We start from the raw sequence: 19,738 nt of genomic DNA, 5'->3' as shown, positions 1-19,738 counted from the left end.
TGATAGTACTTAGAGTTCACAGATGCATGGTGGTGGCACTTCCATTTTTTAATCATCATTTTTTTCAGTTAGAAGACAAAATAATGGGTTTCATTATGATCGTTTATATACGTGTGTGTATATACCTCATGACTCTGTGGGTGTGTCTATATACCTCATTATTCTGTGGGCTCTTCCTTTTACCATCCTTTATCCCTTACCCCGATTTTACCTCCTATCACTAGCTAGGAAAGAAAGAGAGAGAGAGAGAGAGAGAGAGAGAGAGAGAGAGAGAGAGAGAGATCCTTGAATCTATTTTCTTCTCGTTTCTTCTTTGAGCATGACTGCTAACAAACCACAACTTCCCACCTTCCCCCCCACCCGCCCGTGACCAACAACCACCCACCTATTGGAGCGCTAACATTTATAGACCCTCTGAAAAGTTCCTAGAATTCCAAATGTCACCCAGTTGCAAAAGCTATCTGCAGATGGCAAAACCATGCCTCTGACAGAGCATGATGCAAATTATGCTCAGCTGCTGCAAAGCAGCCCTGCATCCCCATGCCTGGGATTAAAATGAAAATATATCCTTATATTTCTGTTTTTCTAAAGAAACAAAAATTCCAGAATTCTCACTACACCTTCCTTCCCCATCTCTCTGGTCTTCCTCCTGCCCAAATAGTCTCCTTTCTGCTTTCATAATATGTGTGTATAAATATATATGTATACAAATATACATATATGTACATATCTAAAACTAGACTCTACATATAAGAGTTAACCTGCAGTATGTCGCTTTCTTCCTCCATGTACCTTCATGTCTGAAATCTCTCTTCAATGGCAGGGGCAAATCCCAGAATGATGGTCATCTAAATGCCTAACAAGGATTCTTTTCAATCCCATAATCCACAGCTCTCCCACTACCCCTGTGTTGCCTTTAGGGACAGCAGAGGAATGATCACAGCTGGTTGGACGGGCTGACACCCCTGGGAAGCTCCTCCCATTGAGAGGGACACAAGAGGAGGGTGAGCTCAGGGTGCCCTTACCTGGACAGCAGTGCTGTAGTTGAGCTGGAAGAACCTGGGTGGGTTGTCATTGACATCAACCACTTCAACAGCCACTTCTGTGTCCTCATACAATGGGGGCTGCCCACTGTCTGTGGCTCGGATCCTCAGGGAGTAGCTGGGGGTCTGTGACAAGATGCACACTGGAGAATTAGAGATAAGCACCCTGGTGTCTGCCCTGTGGTGTATTACCTACTCCCATGGCCTACTCATAGCGCTGGCACTTAGGTGCCAGAATCAGACCGAAAGAGAGTCTTTGCAACCCAGCATCTCCTTATATGAAGCCTTGGGAAGCAGACTGAACTGGGGGAGGGTAAAATCAGGTCATACTTCCTAGGATGACTGTGCCCATCAAATGGTAAGACGGACCTTAGGTAACTAGCTAAGCGCCTGATGCCAGTAAGTGATCACAGTCCATGGTAGCTGTCGCTGGAATGATCCCTTGTCAGCCCATCTCTCATCTCAGAATTCACAGAGGAATCCTCCTGGGGACTCTCTGGACATCAGGATAGGATGTGCTTGCCCTTTACCCTAGGACCTGCCACAGGGCCACACTTCTGCTCAGCCTGGACATGACTCACCTGTTCCCAGTCCAGCGCCTTGGCCACCTGAAGCTTCCCTTTCTTAGGGTCGATGGTGAAGTGTCCAAGCTGGTTCCCTTCTACCAGGCTGTAGGTAATGGCATTATTTACAGGTCCATCGTCATCAGATGCTGACACCTACAGAAGAGAGGAGACTGTAAATGCGGGCACAAGAGTGGCCAGAAAGGAGTGGTAGCCCTGAGAGTGACGGCTACGTTCATATCTCAATGGCTGCCACTGAGTCGGTAGTCCACACCCCATGAGAACCTCTTGTGACCTCAGTATGCCATAGATACACTTGTTCACCTGTTTTCTCTCAGTGACAAGGTACGCAGAGTTGGTCTCAGGAGGCCAGAGTATGAGGAACATGTAAAATGTACACCCTTAGAAAGTGTTGTGTCTGATGTTACAGGCAATTCTAGTCATGGTGGGTACTATCGTGGGCATCTACTCATGGGAGTAGAGTGAGTGACACTCCAAGAAGGGTAGGAGAGGATTCAGGGAGCCTTGAAGGATGAGGAAGGGTTTGGGCATAGAAAGATCACGCTAGGCAGAGGAAATGGTCTGGGCAAGAAAGTGTGAAGCTATGGGCAGGGTCAGGAAGGAGCATCTTCATGTGCATTTGGGGCTCAGGATGCATATGGAGAAGAAGGAGAGACCAGAAGGGAGATGGAGAGGACTCCTGAAGAACTAAATATGAACGTGATTCATGGAAAGAGGGAGCAACTATGTATTTAAATGCAAAGAAGTATAACATGACATACCCTTCGTCCCTGTTTCCCACCTACTGGCACTCCATGTCACTCTCTGTGGAGTCAACCTCTCCTTTGCTCTCCTATTGAATATTGCCAGTGCTGTATCCTCACCAAACCACTCTGATATTAACATGTGGCAAGGTCTTGTTGACAAGCTGCAAGTCGTGGTCGGGTCTACAGAACATGGCTTGATAAGCCAAGCTATGCTTGTGATGACTGGGAACCCTTGAGGGGAGTGAGGCAAGAGCCACCCCCAGAGCCCACAGCCCACAAAGAATGAAGCTGGGGTCCTTACCGTCAAGATGACATCACCCACAATGGCGTTCTCTAAGACCTTCACAGTGTACAGGTCATGGGTGAATCGGGGGTGGTGTTCGTTAACATCAGTGACATTAATCACAATGGTGGTCACATCGCTGAGGGAGGAAGAGCTCTTCCGGCTGCATTCAATGGACAGGAAGTACTTGGGACTTGTCTCAAAGTCCAGGCTCCCGTTGACGTACAGGATTCCTGAGGAGAGAAGAGGTGATGGAGGCCAGGCAGCTGGAACTGTAAGGCTGAGGTCTGAGGGGTTCAGGGAGAACTCTTGTACATTGGGGTGCACGGGAGGACTCTGCCTGAGATGCAGCTGTGAGATCCTTCCATGAGTGCCTGGGTTTGACTCAGACTCCTCAGTTAGGAGGATCGTTCTGCCTTTCCTCATGATCATACTGGAAAATTCAGGTGTGCTAGGAATTTGCCGGGGAGTGGTTTTGATAGGCAGCGAGTCCTTTGCTACCTGAACACTGGATTTCAGCAAGTGTTTGGTGCAGGGAAGAAGGGAGGCACGCCACGCCTCCTGGGGTTTGGGCTGTGCTGAGACCAAGAAGCCACCAAGGGGATAAATGGATGGATCCCTGATATCCTGGATGAAGTTCTAGGTGAAAATATGGAGGAATCAGAGTCCTCTCAGGTAAGCTAAGCGCACATGGATAAAGGGCTTATGGGTCTCTTAAGAACTGAAGAAGTGTATATATAATCAAAGGATGTGGGGTTGGGGATGGGGTCTGTGTGGATGGTTGCTCCCTGTATGTGAAAAACCAGTATACCCCCACGAATAAAGACCTGAGCTGCCCCCTGTCCATCTCACCTGTGTGAGCATCCAGTCGGAACTTCCCCTGCTCATTCCCTCCTATGATGTGATAACCAGTCTTCTCCGAGCCCGGACGTGTGAGGGTAGCTAAGTGTAGCACCTCTGTGTCCATTAGAGCATCCTCAGGCACCTGTGTGTTGTGCTCCGTGTTCAGGAAGATGGGAAGGTAGTCCTCCAGGCCCACTACAGAGACTGTAACGGTGCCCAATGTGGACAGTGGTATTGGGGTGCCCAGGTCTGAGGCCCGGACTGTTAGCTCCACAGCTGAGCTTGACCTGACCTGCAGAGGCTTCTCCAGGCGAATCACTCCTGAGGTGGCATCAATGGAGAACTGGCCATCAGCAGAGTCCGTCAGTGAGTACACCACCTGAGCGTTGGCACCTGTAGAGTCCAGGAGTGAGAGTCACACTGAGAACATCCCACAGCAGGGCTTGGGAGAGGCTCATAAAAGCTAGTGTGCCCAGGGTATGTCAAAAGTGAGACTATCTCGGGCAGCTACTCTAAGCCTTCACAAAAAGTTCTTGGGAGGATGGATGGGCTCATTCACAAGCTAGTTGGCAACTTCCTAGGCACCTCTAACTAGTGTCAAAGTAAAAGGTTAAGAAAACAGGGCTGATAGGGGGATTGTTTGATAAAGTGCTTGTCACCCCAGCCTGGGACCTGAGTTTGATCCCCAGAATGCATGCACAAAAGCAAGGCATGGTAGTGCATGCTCTTAATCTCAGCACAGGGAGGAAGAGACTTGCAGGTGTCTGGGGCTTGCTGACAAGCCACCCTAGACTAACTGACTAACTCTAGGCCAATGAAGGGACCCTGTTTCAAAAAGCAAAATGGATGGCACCCAAGGAATGATGCCCAAGGTTGACTTCTGGTCTCTACACATACATATGCACCCATATCATGAACATAAATGTGTGTGACAGGCTTCCCAAGTCCGTTCTTTGCCTTTAGATTGACTGTTCACCCTCCCTAGAATACTGTCTTGCCTCCTGCAATGATTTAGGAGATATTCAATTTACATCACTAGTAGAGTCTGATTCTACTTTTTATCGTCATCATCATCATCATCATCATCATCATCATCTTAAATCGATCTGGCTACTTTGGCATCTAGAACATGTTTTAGGCTACCCAAATGATCAATGGTAAAGTTTGGCTTAGGAAAATGGGCCACTTTAGTATGTTTCAGGATGGCAGATGCTGTAATTGGTGCAATATGGTACAAACACACCACAGTGGGTCTAATTCACTCTGTGCTATGGTTTGAATGTGACCTTCATAGTTCATTTTGAAAACTCAGCCTCTAGTTCCTGTGTGGTTGATGTCTGAAGGTCACTGACACTAGATGAGGACATGAAGGTGGAGCTACCAGGATGGCATTAGTGGCTTCATAAGAAGCAGAAAACAGACCCAAGATAGCATAGGTGTTCTTGGTCTCCCCACAATGCCTTCTGTTATATTGTCATACAACAGGAAACCCTTCCCAGCTGCTGGCACCACATTCTTTAATTTCCCAACCTCTATAATAGCAAGCCAGAAAAACTTCTATTTTCTTTTTGGTGTGTGCATATTTCTGTGTGTGCGGGTGTGCATGCATGTATGTGCGTGTGCATCTGGAGGCTAGGGGTCAACCTTAGGTGTCACTTCTCAGGAGTCGTTCATATTGTTTTTCTGAGACAGGATCTCTCACTGGTCTGGGGTTCACTGAGGCAGCCAGGCCAACTGGCCAGCAAGCCCCAAAGATCTTCCTGTTCCCCGCCTTGAGCAGCATTTGGAATACAAGCAACACCACTATGCACAGCTTTCATTCATGGGTTCTGGGGGTGGGCCTCAGGTCTTCATGCTTGGCAGCAAGACCTCTACCAAATGGGCATCTCCCTAGTCCTGAACCTTACCAGTTCCTTACTAGTCACTTAGTCCATGGCATTCGTCAACTGAAACTAGACTAAAAGACTTTGCAAATATCACGTAGAAGAGAAACAATGAAAACAGTATCATTGAAATAAAAATGTAGGTTATTGGGGGGCTAAGAATGTAGCTCAGTGGTTGTGATTTGAAGGTGAAAAGTGGGGGCTGGAGAGATGGCTCAGTGGTGAAGAACACTAATTGTTCTTCCAGAGGTCTTGAGTTCAATTCCCAGCAACCACATGGTGGCTCACAACCACCTGTGATGGGATCTAATGCCCTCTTCTGCTGTGTCTGAAGATAGCTACAGTGTACTCATACACATCAAAAAAGAAAATAAAAGTTGCCCTCCTGTGTCCCCACACATGAATGTGAAAAAGATTTCCATAGGTTTGTGTCTGAACACTTGGTATCTGGCTTGTGGAGCTGTCTTGAAAGGTTGTATAACGTTTAGAAGGTAGTTTCCTAGAGGAAGTAGGTCACTAGAGGTGCACCTTAAGGCTTTATACACTAGTCCCACTTCCTGAGTATGGACACAATGTGACAAGCCACACCCCATGTCTTACTGCCATGGTAGATCTATCCCTCTCAACCCATCAGACAAAATGAACTGTCCCTTCCATAAGCTGTTATTGTCACAGTAACAAGAAAAGGAACCGATACAGTAACAGACAGCTTGCTTAGCATAGTGGGTTCAAACCCCAGCACCTAAAAAGAGAAGTAAAATATTGAAACTGTTTCAACTTTACTGTCTAAGATTTGCTGGAAGGATTTTAATAAGCATAATGGACTCAGAGCTAAAAATGTCTTTCTTATGTAAATTAATGAATTGAATGACATATTTGTAGATTTCTGATTAACTATATTCAAAATGGCTTTGAGAAAGGAATGCATTTGGGCTTCTGTGGCAACATAAAAGTTCTTCAGGTCTAAGTGGCAGAGAGGAAGTGGTCTGTAATGGTTTGTGTCTGCCTCCGATGCCACTAAAGACACTTGTCACAGCCTCAGATGCATAGCTGTCCACATATCTTTTCCACTCTGGAGTATCTGCAGACTCAACAAGGAGTTTTAGTCCGAGCACATCTGGGAGGACACAGAGACAATGCCTCACCCCAGCTGTACCTAACGTTGAAATGGCTCACTGGTATAGGTGGCCACCAGTCCTCCACATACTCACCCTGGTCAGGGTCCCGGGCGAAGACTACAGCCACAGGGGTCTTAACTGTGGTGTTGTCGAAGACAGCCACAGTACAGTGACTGGGGAAGAACCTTGGAGCATTATCGTTCACATCCTCAATGTGGAGAGTCACCTCTGCCTGGCATGATTGGCCCCCTCCATCTGTTGCCTTAGCAACAAGGTTGTATACATCCTTCTTTTCCCGGTCCAGGAGTGTGAGTGTGGTCAGCTCCCCTGCCAGGAGAAATGACAAAGGTTGAGCTCCCTTGAGAGGACATGTGTGTCCTCTAAAGAGCTACAGACACAGTCCTAGCTTCAGGTTCTGTCATAGCAGAGAGACTGATCTGTGTACATGCTGTCAGGGACGAAGTCCAATTGCATCCCCTAGAACCTACCTGTTTTTCTAATTCTCCCACAATACTCCATGACCATCATCACCAATCTAAAGTCACTATTAATAAGATACAAATAGACTGATTTTTAAAGGCCAATTAGGCAACTTTTTAAATATATATATATCACATATATTATATAAAATAAAACATATAAATTTATTATATATTTATATATAATTTATATGTGTGTAAGTATATATATCCCACTTAATAATTAACCCAATGATAAAAATATATAATGTATATGTGGATGTGGTCCCACATGCCTTTAATTCCAGTAACTAGGGAGGGAGAGACAGGTATATCTCTGTGAGTTAAAGGTCAGCCTTGTCTACATGGTGAGTTCCAGGACAGAAATAGCTTGTTTGAGAAACTGTCTCAAAAAAACAAAAAACCAAATACATGCATAAAGATATTGTCTGAGGTATTGTTTATAATAGTGGCATACTTAAATCACCCTATATGCTTTTCAAATAGAAATTAATTAATATAGTTTAACCATATAGTAAAGTAATATGTGATGGTTAGTTTTAGTTTTCAGTTGGACACAAACTAGAATCACCTGAGAAGAGAGTCTCAATTAGGGGCTGTCTGCACAAGGTTTGCCTAGGGTCATGTCTGTGGGGATTTTTTTTTAAATTAACTGTAGAGAGGCACAGCCTACTGTGGGAGGCATCATTCCCTAGGCGAGGGGTCCTGAACTGTGTAAGAGAGTGGGAGAAAGCCTCTGAGCACAAATGAGCATGTATGTATGCATTCATCTCTCTCTGCTCTTGACTGTAGATGTGCTATGACTGGCTGTTTGAGGTTCCTGCCTTGACATTCCACAGTGATGGAATCGTGAGCTGAAATAATAAACGCTTCCTTCCCTTGTTTTCTTTGTGTTGAGGTGCTTTATCATAGCCACAGAAATAAAACTAAGAAAGTACAATCAGGAATCACTAAAAACAACTTTACATTCTTCCTTGCAAATAAATACCTGCAAGCAATCACTGAAGGAGAACAGCAAATTATACATCAGAGAAACAGATACAGAGAGAGTTTGGAGGTCCATGGGAAGGCAAGCTGGCTGGATACACCCTGAGGAAGCTTTGGTGAGGGATTATTGTGTAGGCTTTCTGGCTCCAGCTGGATACATACCTGTGGTGTTTTTTAATTTGTATACTGAGCATGCATCATTTTCATATTCTGGAAAAAATGCCCAGTTTGTTTTTCTTTTAAGTCCTCATGGGAAGTCCTGCAGCTGAGCAAACAGCAGCAGAGAGAAGATGAGCTTCCCAAATCACTCAACATGCTGAACTGGGGTCAGGAAGGACAATATGGTCTCTGATCCACCCAGACAGCTTCCTGGGACATGGTTGTCACTGTCGTCCCCCACCTCCCCACATACCCCTCCCTGCTCAGGAATCTCTGAGTCATCTTTGGAGCTATGGATTCAAGCCAAGAGTTGGCAGCTGGTCCCTGTGCCTGGCTGCCTCCGGCCACCTGCTTCCCACAGCAAGCAGCAGGACAGGGTCTTACCTGGGGGGCATTGCTCTTCCCTGCCTCTCTCTCCAACACTCCTCCACAGTTCAGCCTTGGCAATGCTGTTCATGGTTCACCCTGTGGGGGTTTCCACTTCTATCTCTATTTGGTCCCTTGATGGTCTTATGACAATTTGTTCCATCTACTGAGTTCTTCCTTAGCCCAGGTCAGGCTTCCAGAAGCTTTACTGCTGTGGTGTTTACTGAAGTCTTGGGCACCAGTAATTCAGTTTGCAATGTGCAACTCTTGAGATTGTACCAATTTTGGCTCTTACTAGTCTAAACTCTCCGTTGGCTTGAAAGGGCATCAACCCATCTGTCTTCAGGGCATCATCTTCTGTCCTCTCTCTCCCTGCTCTGTATACTCAGACAGGTGTCCTTTTCCCCAAATGCAACCCTCGAGGACACTCCCTCTCTACCTTCTCTGTCCTTTTCTGCCTTCCCCGTATGCTTGACTAACTCCTGTGTGAGCTCAAGCCCACACAAAATGGCATTCCCTCAAAGAGGCTTAATTTAACCTGGCTCCTAAGCCTAAGTCAACTTTTGTCAACATTACTGTCTCCCCTTTACCCTCCTCCCTTCCTCTTCTCCTATGTTTGTTTGTTTGTCTGGGAACAGATCTCATATTATAGCCCAGGTTAGTCTCGAAGTCACTATGTAACTCAGGCTGGCCCTAAACTCTCGATACTCCTCACTGAGAGTACAGGTGTGGAACTTTCATAGCTCCTAAGTCAGCACACTGCAAGCCACTGAGCCCCTGGATTGTAAAGAACTAGGTCTGAACTCATCCATCCTTTTATGTCCCCAGCTGCTGGTATCTGCTAATGGGTGGGCAGGTGAATGAGTGAATTCCTGCTTCAAGGAAGAGCCCACCATGGCACAGGCACAGGCACAGGTTCTTGGCTTCATCCCACATCTCAGAGATTTACCTGTGTGAGGGTCCAGCTTGAATTCCTGAGCCCCAGGTCCATGCAGAGAGTATGTGATCTGAGCATTGGTGTCCATGTCCACGTCTATGGCAGAAACTTTCAAGATGAAGTGTCCAGGGGTGACGTCCTCACGGACCTTGCCAGTGTAAAGAAGCTGAAGACAGAAAGGTAAACAGAGGGAGTCAGAAGTGCGGGAGGGAAGAAGGAGAGAGGGCAAGAAGTGACGCAAGTGAAAACATAAAGAGACAGAGAGGCAGAGAAGGAAGCAAAGAGGGAGGAGATGGGGTAAGATGAGATACCACCTGGGGTGGTTCATTGGGTAATCCCAGTATTTGGTATTAGGGAAGTAGAGGCAGGAGGATTCTAAGCTCAAGTTTGTTTTGGCTTCATAGTAAATTTAAGGCCAGACTAGGTTACTTCACTTTCTGGTTTGTTTGTTTGTTTGCTTGTTTGTTTGTTTGTTTTAAAGAGACATGTAAGTTAAATGAAGATTAAAAGCCAGAGGCCTGATGAGATGGCTCAGAGGGGAAATATGCTTGCCATATAATCCTAAAACCTGTGTTTTATACCTGGAACCCATATGAAGGTGAAAGAAAAAAAAACCCGACCTCACCATGTTGTCTTATGACCCCCATGTGAACCCCTCCCAACGCCCATCATGTCATGCACACAATACAATAATAATGAGTAAAATAGTTATTTTTAAAGTTAGAGGAGAAAGCTGAGGAGATGACTCCAGTGGGTAAAGTGCCTCTCACAAAAGCATGAGGATCTGAGTTTGGATCCCCAGAACCCACATAAGAAGTGGGGAGTGGGTGCTCTTGTAACCTTAGCACTGGGGAGGGGTGTTGGAGGTAAGTGGATTTCTTGGGGTCACTGCGGTCAGTGGTCTGTCCTGGAAATATGAGTAGGAAGGTGATCCGTGAGCTTCAGGTTTACTGAGTGACCCTGTCTCCAAAAATAAAGGTGGAAAGTGGTTGAGGAAAGACACCAGACACTGTTGATCTCTGGCCCTTATACACACACACACACACACACACACACACACACAGATAAAACAGACAAACAAACAACAAGTCAGAAGAGGAATGACAGACAATAAGTTGGAATTTGGTCTACAAGCAGCCACCATTGAGAAGTTAACATCCAGGGCTGGAAGGACCCACCACAGCCCACTCTGAGGGGATTGTTGGAAAGGAGCAGAAGCTGAGGCAAATTCTGGCAGTACATGATGCAGTCTCAGGCCAAGCCCTGCCAAGGCCCATCCCTGCCTCTGTTGTAAGACTAGGCTGCCAAGGTCACCTCCCTGCTCAAATTTCCAGGACAGACCACTGGCTTTTAAGGCAGAGCCAGACTTCAGTGGCTTTACCACCTGCCTTGCCCTTCCCTCCCTCCCCTGCAGGGTAACCTGGGGCTGAGTATGGAAAATAGCTGGAGCCTCTGAGAATTTGGTGTCCCTATGATATCCTAGTTTGCACCAGTGTAGTACAGGCAAGCATGGACTCTGGGCATTCTCTGGGTGGATATATCATCCCTAACTGAATTGTGTGGTACTGGAACTCAGATCTCTCTGCCCTGGTTTTGATGATGTTATGAGCCATCTTGGGAAAGACTAGGCTGACTTGATCGTGGCATCTCCTAACATAAGAGAAGAGAAAAGTGGTAAGCATGATCAAGTGGGAAAGAGAAAAGAGATGGTCACCTTTCTCCCCAAGAAAAAAATCCACTCAAAAAATGTGCCCATCTGGACTCCATGCTTACAAATGTCCCAGGCTTTCTTCTTCTGTGTTCTATGTGACAGAAGAGAGTGATGAAAGAAAAGTAACAGGGAGTATACCTTCATGTGTGCTTCATGGTGCCATATGTACACTTGAGTGTGCAAGTAAGTTAAAGTGTGCGCATATGCAAGAACATACATGGGTCTAGTTGCATGAAATACATATGTGCACATTGGCAGATGTGGTGAGCAAATGTGCCAGCTGTGTAAGTATTGGCTTATGTGTGCATGCACACATTTTTTGCAAGTATTTGTGTCTATGTGGAGGGGTTGTAGCGGACCCTCTGGGCAGATGTGTATCTGTATGTATAAGTATGCATCAATGTGTCTACTATGACTGGCTAGATTTTCAGTAGACATGAATTGTTCTAAGTTGAGATGTTATAAGATTAAAATGTTTACAGTTTAAGTTTCTTTGTTGTGTTTTATTTTTCATATATTGTTGTTTTTGAGGCAAAGTCTTTCGGTGCCCTGGCTGTCCTGGAACTTAATCTGTAGACAAGGCTGGCCTCGAACTCACAGAGATCTGCCTGCCTCTGCCTCCCAAGTACTGGAATTAAAGGCATGTGCCACCACATCTGGCCAGTATAAGAGTTTTTTTTTTAAGCAAAATTTGGAATAATGGAAATTCTTCTAAATGTTAAAATTCAGTTATTGTTTTTAAAAATACATTTGAAGGGAAAGGTCCCTGGCTATTTTATTGCATTTGTGTGTGCGTATGTGTGTTCCATAGATTATGTGTAGAGGTCAGAGGACAACTTTCAAGAGTTGGACCTCTTCTTGCACCATGTGTGTCCTGGGGAATCAAACTTAGGTTGTCAGGCTTGGCAACAAGTGGGTCCACTACCTCTGGGTCTGTGTTGCAGAGACGTGGCCTTTGTATGATGTATAAAGAGACTAGTATGTACCACGGTTCCTGAAGAGTTTGCTGTATTGATATGACTCAGAGCAAGAAGTTGCCCAGAATGGTTCCTGTCTATGGGCACCAGTCTAAGGTCTGTTCAGAAGATGCCAAGAGAGGTGGACAGTAATGTCCAATGAGGGTTTGTCTCTATTCAGGAGAATAGAGTCCTTCTTCTAACCTTCCTTACCTCCACTTCCCAAGACAATACTCTGAGGGCTCACCTGTGAGCACTGCGGGCTGTTATCATTGATGTCCAAGACGAAGACCTCCACGGGGACCGAAGCCTGGAACTTTCCATCTGACGCTGTGATTCTGAGTAGATACTTGGCTATGTGCTCTCGGTCCAGGGTCTTCCTTGAGGAAATCCTCCATTCATCTCCAACTTGACTGATGCTAAACTGACCCAGGGGGTCTCCCTCTAAAAAGGAGGGATGCAGCTATCAGGAACCAAGAATAGGAATGAACTGGGCTCTGTGTCCTAGGTGGTTGCACCCCTGACTCGTCTTTCAGGATTACTGGGGAAGGCAGAATTTTCATCCCTGAGCTAGGGACCCACAATTCTACATTGAGTCTATTTCGCAAAGTTAGGATACCTCTCTCGACTTTCAAATGAGATGATTACTATAAGAAGTACAAACGTGGCTGGTAGGAGGAACGAGGCTCCTATTTCTTGTGATCGGGAAGGCCTTGAGGGAAGGCAGAGGGAGGTAAATTCTTGTTATGTATGAGAAATGTCTAGGTTCTGCTGCAATGCTTCAGCAGAGCAGGAGAAAAGTTCAACAACATTAACTCTAGGGTTTAATACCCAACTAAAGGCACACACTAAGCAAAGGGCATGTGATCATTTCCCAACAAGGGTATGGAAAAACGAAGTCTCCCTCAGATGCTAAGATTCTCCCATGATTTTGTTCTTATAAGAGCTAACTATCATCTTCCATTATTCTAGGGGTTTTAAGACTGGTGTTGTCACATGTCTAATATCACAAGATTATAACCACCATTTTCCTGACTATTTCAAGTGGTCCTAACCCTGTCTGTCTTAGGGAGTCTGAGGTTCATGGTTGGAAATTCAGACTCATCAATGCACCCCTCAACAGCTGTACTGGCAGAACAAGCCATGTTTATGGAACAGGGTGGGGAACATAATGCTGGGAATGAGAAGAAAGGGTCATTCTGTGTGAAGGTTCATCTTCATTTTCATCTTGGCTGTATCTAGAGTCACCCAGGGAATGCCTCTCTGTGTGTGTCTGTGAGAGCATTTCCAGAGAGGTTTAAGTGGTGATGGGAAACCAATCCTGAATGTGGGCCTGGATTGAGTAAAAAAAACGAGCATAATTGGAGAGCCAACATCTGTCTCTTTGGATACAGTGTGATCAGATGCCTTACATTCTGCTGTCATGTCTTCCTGCCACAGTGGATTACATCCCTTTTTAAGCCAGGAGCCAAGATAAGCCTGTCCTTACTACTGTTGCTTTGATCAGGTATCTTTGCCATAGCAACGAGGGATGTGACTAATACACTCTGGGTGAAGAACCCTCCCTCAAACTTGTCCTGGGCATGATGCAAAGACAGGCTTAAACACAGACAGTTGCTAGAATTTTTATGAGTCACAACTGCTGGGTACCTCAGCACCCCTAGAAGGCAGTCAACAGTAATGTGGTGGTTTGAGTGACAACAGCCTCCTAAGCGCATATACTTGGATGTTTAGTTAGGGAGCAGAACTGTTTGGGAAGGATTAGGAGGTGTGGCTTTATTGAATGTGGTGGGGTCACAGGAGTGTGCTTTGAGATTTCAAACAATCACACCAGGCCCGGTCTCTCTCTGTCTGCTACCTGCAGATCAGAATGTAAATCTCTCGGTTACTGCTCCAGTGCTGTGCTGTCTGCTTTACACCATAACGATCATGGACTAACCCTCAGAAACTGTAAGTAAGCCCCCATTTAAATGTTTTCTTTTATAGGAGTTGCCTGAATCATTGTGTCTCTGCACAGCAATGGAATAGTGACCAAGACAAGCAGGTATAGAGCATGCTCCTTTGATTGCATCTCCTCACCTAAAGGAATTATGATTACCCCTTTGCAAAGTACATCCTAATTTATAGGTGACTTCAGGAATTTCCCCCAGTTAGGTTTTTCTCAGTATCCCTATAAAGTGAGTGAGAACAGACATGCCAAGTGTCTGAATGGAACCCTGAGATCCTACGGGAACAAGTGACTAAACGTGTCACTTTCATCTCAGAGAACCTCCTGCTAATCTTTCTCAATGTCTCCCAATGCCTCTAATCCAAGATAAGCATCTTTACCTGTGATATAGCAGGTGACCTGCCTATTCTGCTCAGAGATGTCAGCATCCAAAGTCTTCAGAGTAGCCACAAGTTCACCAGGTTCATTGTTCTCCACCACTGAGCCTCTATAGTCTTCGGAAGCAAACCGAGGGGGGTTGTCATTCTCATCTGTGATGGATACCTCAACCAGGGCCTGAGAAGATAGCTGGATAATCTGTCCATGGTCAAAGGCCACCACATAGAAACGGTAAGTCTGCTGAGTCTCACAGTCGAGTTCTTGGAGTGTGGTGATCCAGCCGCTCTCACTGTCAACAGCAAAGAGTTCATGGATCTTGCTACCAGGCTCCACTGACAGCCTGTAGCTCACCTGTCCATCACTTCCAGTGTCCTGGTCATTGGCAGTCACCTGAATGACTGTAGTACCTCCCGGCATATTCTCAGTGAGGAAAGCCTTATATGGATCAGCCTCAAATACAGGCCTATTGTCATTGACATCTTCTACTTGAATGTTGACAGAGACCAATGATACCAAGTCAGTATCCTCATGAGGGCAATGTGCCATCAGATCAATCTGGTACCATTTAGTGGACTCATGGTCCATGGCTTTTCTCACCTTTAGGACTCCTGTGTCTTGGTCCAAGGAGAAGACATCATCACTGTTGCTCTCTGGAGTGTTACCCTGAACCAGACTGTAGATGATTGGATCTTGAGCAGCTACTGCTTTCACAGACCCAATTTCGGAACCTTCTGGAAGGTCTTCAGATGCAGAGAATGTATACAGAGGTTCAGAAAACTTGGGCAAAGGGATTTCATTAGGAACCACTTGCAGTCGTACTGGTACCAGAGAGTCCCAGTGAGGAGGACCACCATCCTGGGCTTTGATGTTGAAGTCAACAGCCCTGTTTTCCAGTCCCACCAGGCTCTCCTTCACCTTGACCACACCGGTGGTTGGGTTGACTTCAATGATCTCTTCCGCAAGGTCCTCGGTCGAGTCTACTGAATAGGTAACATCTGCATTCCGACCTTCATCTGCATCATAAGCTAGTACCTGGATGATGGGGGAGTCTCTGCTGACATTGGATGGGATGGACACAGTGTACCCGGATGCTTTGAATTGTGGGGCATTGTCATTTTCATCCGTGAGGATGATCTTCACAGTGCAGAAGGCCACTTTTCCTCCTCCATCCCTTGCCATGACCTTAATAGCAATCACCCTTTCTGTTGAATTTTCCCGGTCTAGTTTCTGCAGGGTGGTAATCTGACCACTGGGATTTATAAAGAACCTTTCCCCAGCTAGTTTATTGATGATGGTGTAGTCCACTGTACCATAGGGACCACTGTCTTTGTCTATGGCTAGCAACTCAATCACCTTTGTCCCCACTTTTGCATTCTCAGCTAATTCGGCTTCATAGACATTTTGCTGGAACTCTGGGCTGTACTTGTTGGCATTGGTAGTGTTGATATATACTGGCACCGTTGCTTGGAAGACCCCATCAGAAGCACCTACTCTCAAGTTGTAAGATGAGTCCAGCTGCTTTTTGCAAAGGTTGAACATAGAAATGATTCCTGACGTGCTATTGATGGAGAAATGTCGGTCCTGGTTGCCAGAAAGAATCAGATACTCCAGGCGGGAGGTGTCCCCAATATCGGGGTCAAGAGCTTGAACTTTTAGAACTAGGTGGCCACAGGTTGCTAGCTCACTGACATTGGCTTCATACTGAGGTTCTCTGAACTCTGGGGGGTTGTCATTGATGTCTGACACATTGACAACCACAAGTGTTTCACCAGTGAGCGGGGGGTCTCCTCTATCCATGGCCCTGACCTTCACACGAAAGTGTTGGTGAGCTTCATAGTCTAGCTCTTGAATGGTGAACATCTCCCCTGTGCTCCCATTGATCCGGAAGAACTTAGAAACATCTGAGCCATCCTCTACTATCTGATAGGAGACGTCTTGGTTTTGTCCTGAGTCTTGGTCAGAAGCCAACAGTTGGATTACAGGAGTCTGGGCAGGTGAGCCCTCAGAAACTGAAGTAGTATATACCAGCTGGGAAAAAGTGGGAGGATTATCATTGATGTCCTCAACTAAGACTTCCACTGTGGCTTCAGAAAAGGACCCCAGAGCCGTGTCTGTGGCTCTCACTGTGAACACATGTTTGTTTTTAGACTCATAGTCCAGAGGTCCTGTCACCGTAAGGACGCCAGTTTTAAAGTCGGTGGTAAACAACATCAAAGGCTCTTCCTCTACAATGTTATAGATGAGCCTCAGGCCCTCTGGACTCCGGGCCTGTGTGTGGAGAATTGGGGTATAGAGTGTGATATTTTCAGGGACTTTCACTTTGTAGTATGGACTCTGAAACAATGGGTTGGATTTATTTCTGACAGTAACATGTACCTCCTCCTCAGTTTGGAGGGGCGGAGTACCTGCATCCCGAGCAATGACTCTGAGGTGATACTTATTCAAAGCTTGATAATCAAAGGGCTTCTTGAGTGATATGTCACCAACATAGGGATCAATCCGGAAATAGGCATAATCTTCTGCGAACCCATATGTGACAGTCCCATTGGCTCCCAAATCCTTATCAGTGGCAGATACCTGAAAGAGGACATCCCCGGGTTCAGTGCCATCTTGGATGACTGTATAATAGGGTAGATGCTGAAACTCAGGGATGTTGTCATTGACATCTTCAACAGAGACCCTGACAAGAGCCTGAGCCACTCGCTGAGGGACCCGGTTATCCCTCACTTCCACTGCCACTGTGTGAGTGTCCTGCTGCTCTCGGTCAAATGTCACTCCTCTGGTTTGCAGCACACCTGATGACTTGACCACGTGAAATAAGTCTGTGCCATTCAAGAGGAAGTAGGAAAGGGTGTCATTCAAATGGTTTCCATGGACACCAAGAACTACCAATGCCTTTCTGTGTAGTGTATTCTCTGTCACTCTTGCCCTGTAGATATCCTGATCAAACTGTAAGCTTTTATCAAGGACTTGGGTCAAAGATATTTTTACCACTGCAGAATCTTGATACAGACCATCAGAAGCCCTAATAATGAACTTCTGAAAAAGCCTCAGAGCAGCAGGATTAACCACAGATATTTGGCCTGTGGTGGGATGAATAGTAATAGCTTCATCGGTGTTGGTAGTTTTGATGCCATAAGTCACTTTTGAGTCACTATCCTCGGCCTGCACTGTGAGGAGCTCCATGCCAGTGTGGATGGGTTCCACCACCTCCACTTCATATATCTGCTCTGAGAACCTGGGAGGAGAGTCATTCACGTCTCGAACATGGATGATGACCTTGGTGGATCTGGGTGCAAATAAGACGGGTGTCCCTTGGTCATGGACATAGATGTTGAACTGGAACAAGGGTGTGCTCTCATAATCCAGCTCAGATGTGGTAGATAGGGTTCCCGTGCTGGGGTCAATTCTGAAAAACTTTAAGGCCTCTGGTTCCAAGATTTTATAGACCAACAAGGAATTAGCTTCCTGATCACTGTCTGAGGCACGGATCACTAAGGGGCTGTTGTCTTCATCCAGGATCAGGCTGTGCAGAGGAGCTGCCTCGCTGATGTGCCCCACGAAAGTTGGCTTTAGGAATGCAGGAGCGTTATCATTCTCATCGATGATGTAGACAAGCGCCACCACCTCCGTGAACATGCCAGCCATGTTGCTGCCTCGGATTTTCAGTTGGTATGATGAGACTTTCTCATGGTCTAAGCGTTTCTGAGTGGAGATGAGGCCAGAATAGGAGTTCATGGAGAATACACTGTTCTTGTTTCCCTCTCTTAACTCATAGGTGACTTCAGAGGAGCTGGTAGCAGAGAGGAGGAGGATTGGGGAACCAATGGGGACTGATTCTGGAATCTCTATAAAATACTCATCTTTTGAAAAAATAGGAGCACTGCTGTCGGAGGGGTGGACATGAATGACCACCATAGCCAGGTCATGTCGCCGTGGGGAGCCTTGGTCTTCTGCCTTCACGGTTAATGCGTGCCTATTGAGATGGACATGATCAAGTCTCTGGGATACTGTGATGATGCCCAGGAGGGTGTCAATGTTAAAGAAACCTTCACTGTTCCCTGAAATAGATAATAGGACAAACTGAAGTTGGCCACACCCTCAAGAGACACCAGCCAGGCTTCTTAGGTCAGTCAAGAGGTCATGACACCAAACAGGGACAGGATACAATCTGTATCACAGTCACCCTGGCTTTAGTATATCATGTGTAGAGCAAATGCACGCTACATAGTTCTGAATGTCACCTTCCATAGTTGCTGTCTAAATAGAAGTGTCAAGCATTAGAAAAATCTTTGGGATACAACTTGAACTACAAACCAACCAAAGCCATTATCCATAATAACCCTTTGAAGCCAAGAAATGAGACTTACACTTTTCAAGGAAAGCATGTTTCACCCTGAAGTTCACTGGCACCTTTGGTAGGAAGAACTTCTGTTATACAGTAGAGCATTCAGAGGCATTTCTTGACTTGCTTTTGATAGCTCCGCTTACATACCTATAAGATGGGTCTGCAAACGTGGAGTCAGGCTGCCAACGCTAAGAGGGACTTTAAAAGCCTCTCTCTGCTCTCTATAGACTCCCCTTGGGAAGTGTCTCACAGTGTGGAGGAAATGTACAGAGTACCCAGAGCCACAGGCTTCTGTACCAGTGTTTCACACCACACCCTATCCCCTAATCTCCTGCCAGTTTCACATCCTCTTGATAATTTCTTTTTAATATTCAGCCACTGGTCAATTATTTTATAGTAACATCTCATGAATACATTCCTTTAAGTAGATTCACTCCAGATTTAACATGCACTTTTAGAAGGCAACTTCATACTGATCTTTAAAAAAAAAAATGAAATTTGGGGGGGGCTATAAATCAGGAGTTATTATAAAAGCAAGACTATGAAAAAATTATATTAAACTCTCTATGAAAGATATTCCTTACTAAAGTATGTGGCCTAGAACCTATCTTCTTTCTTTGGTTTAAAATAAAAAAGCAAGTGTTGGGTAAGGGCTAGAGACTCTCAAACCCAGCTGAGGCTTGCAACAGAATTTAATCATGAAGTCTGAATGAGAACCAGAGAGATGTGCTCTCTTCCTGTGAGAAAACTCGAGTGACAGGAGATTTGGTTTGGTCACCACCGGAAGCATAGGCCCCATGGAGGCAGGAAGGCAGCGTCCTTTCTTTATATTTTGCATGTTTTACATGGCTAGACAAATGGCTGAGCTTCACCATAAAGCCTCCCAGCTAACTCCTCCACTCTTTGGAGCCTTTTCACAGATGACAGGTGGACATGGGCTTCATGAGGAAACAGCTGTCTCAGGTATAT

General features: G+C 45.8%; 1 protein-coding gene across 1 annotated transcript in view; it reads right to left on the bottom strand.

The window, feature by feature from the left end:
* The window catches only part of Fat2 (FAT atypical cadherin 2), an 85,528-nt gene that overhangs the window by 16,574 nt on the left and 49,216 nt on the right, over window positions 1-19,738 (bottom strand). The window contains exons 10-17 of the mRNA XM_028775944.1: window positions 14,424-18,482; window positions 12,343-12,539; window positions 9,441-9,594; window positions 6,594-6,827; window positions 3,509-3,892; window positions 2,675-2,889; window positions 1,625-1,762; window positions 1,026-1,169 (exon numbers count right to left, since the gene is read on the bottom strand). Of these exons, the coding sequence (XP_028631777.1) occupies window positions 1,026-1,169; window positions 1,625-1,762; window positions 2,675-2,889; window positions 3,509-3,892; window positions 6,594-6,827; window positions 9,441-9,594; window positions 12,343-12,539; window positions 14,424-18,482 (5,525 nt within the window). The remainder of the gene's footprint in view (window positions 1-1,025; window positions 1,170-1,624; window positions 1,763-2,674; window positions 2,890-3,508; window positions 3,893-6,593; window positions 6,828-9,440; window positions 9,595-12,342; window positions 12,540-14,423; window positions 18,483-19,738) is intronic.

Source organism: Grammomys surdaster, unplaced genomic scaffold, assembly GCF_004785775.1.
Source record: "Grammomys surdaster isolate TR1022 unplaced genomic scaffold, NIH_TR_1.0 262, whole genome shotgun sequence".
NCBI lineage: Eukaryota > Metazoa > Chordata > Mammalia > Rodentia > Muridae > Grammomys > Grammomys surdaster.
The sequence above is the reverse complement of the archived record's forward strand: the minus strand, read 5'-3'. Positions and strand labels throughout refer to the sequence as shown.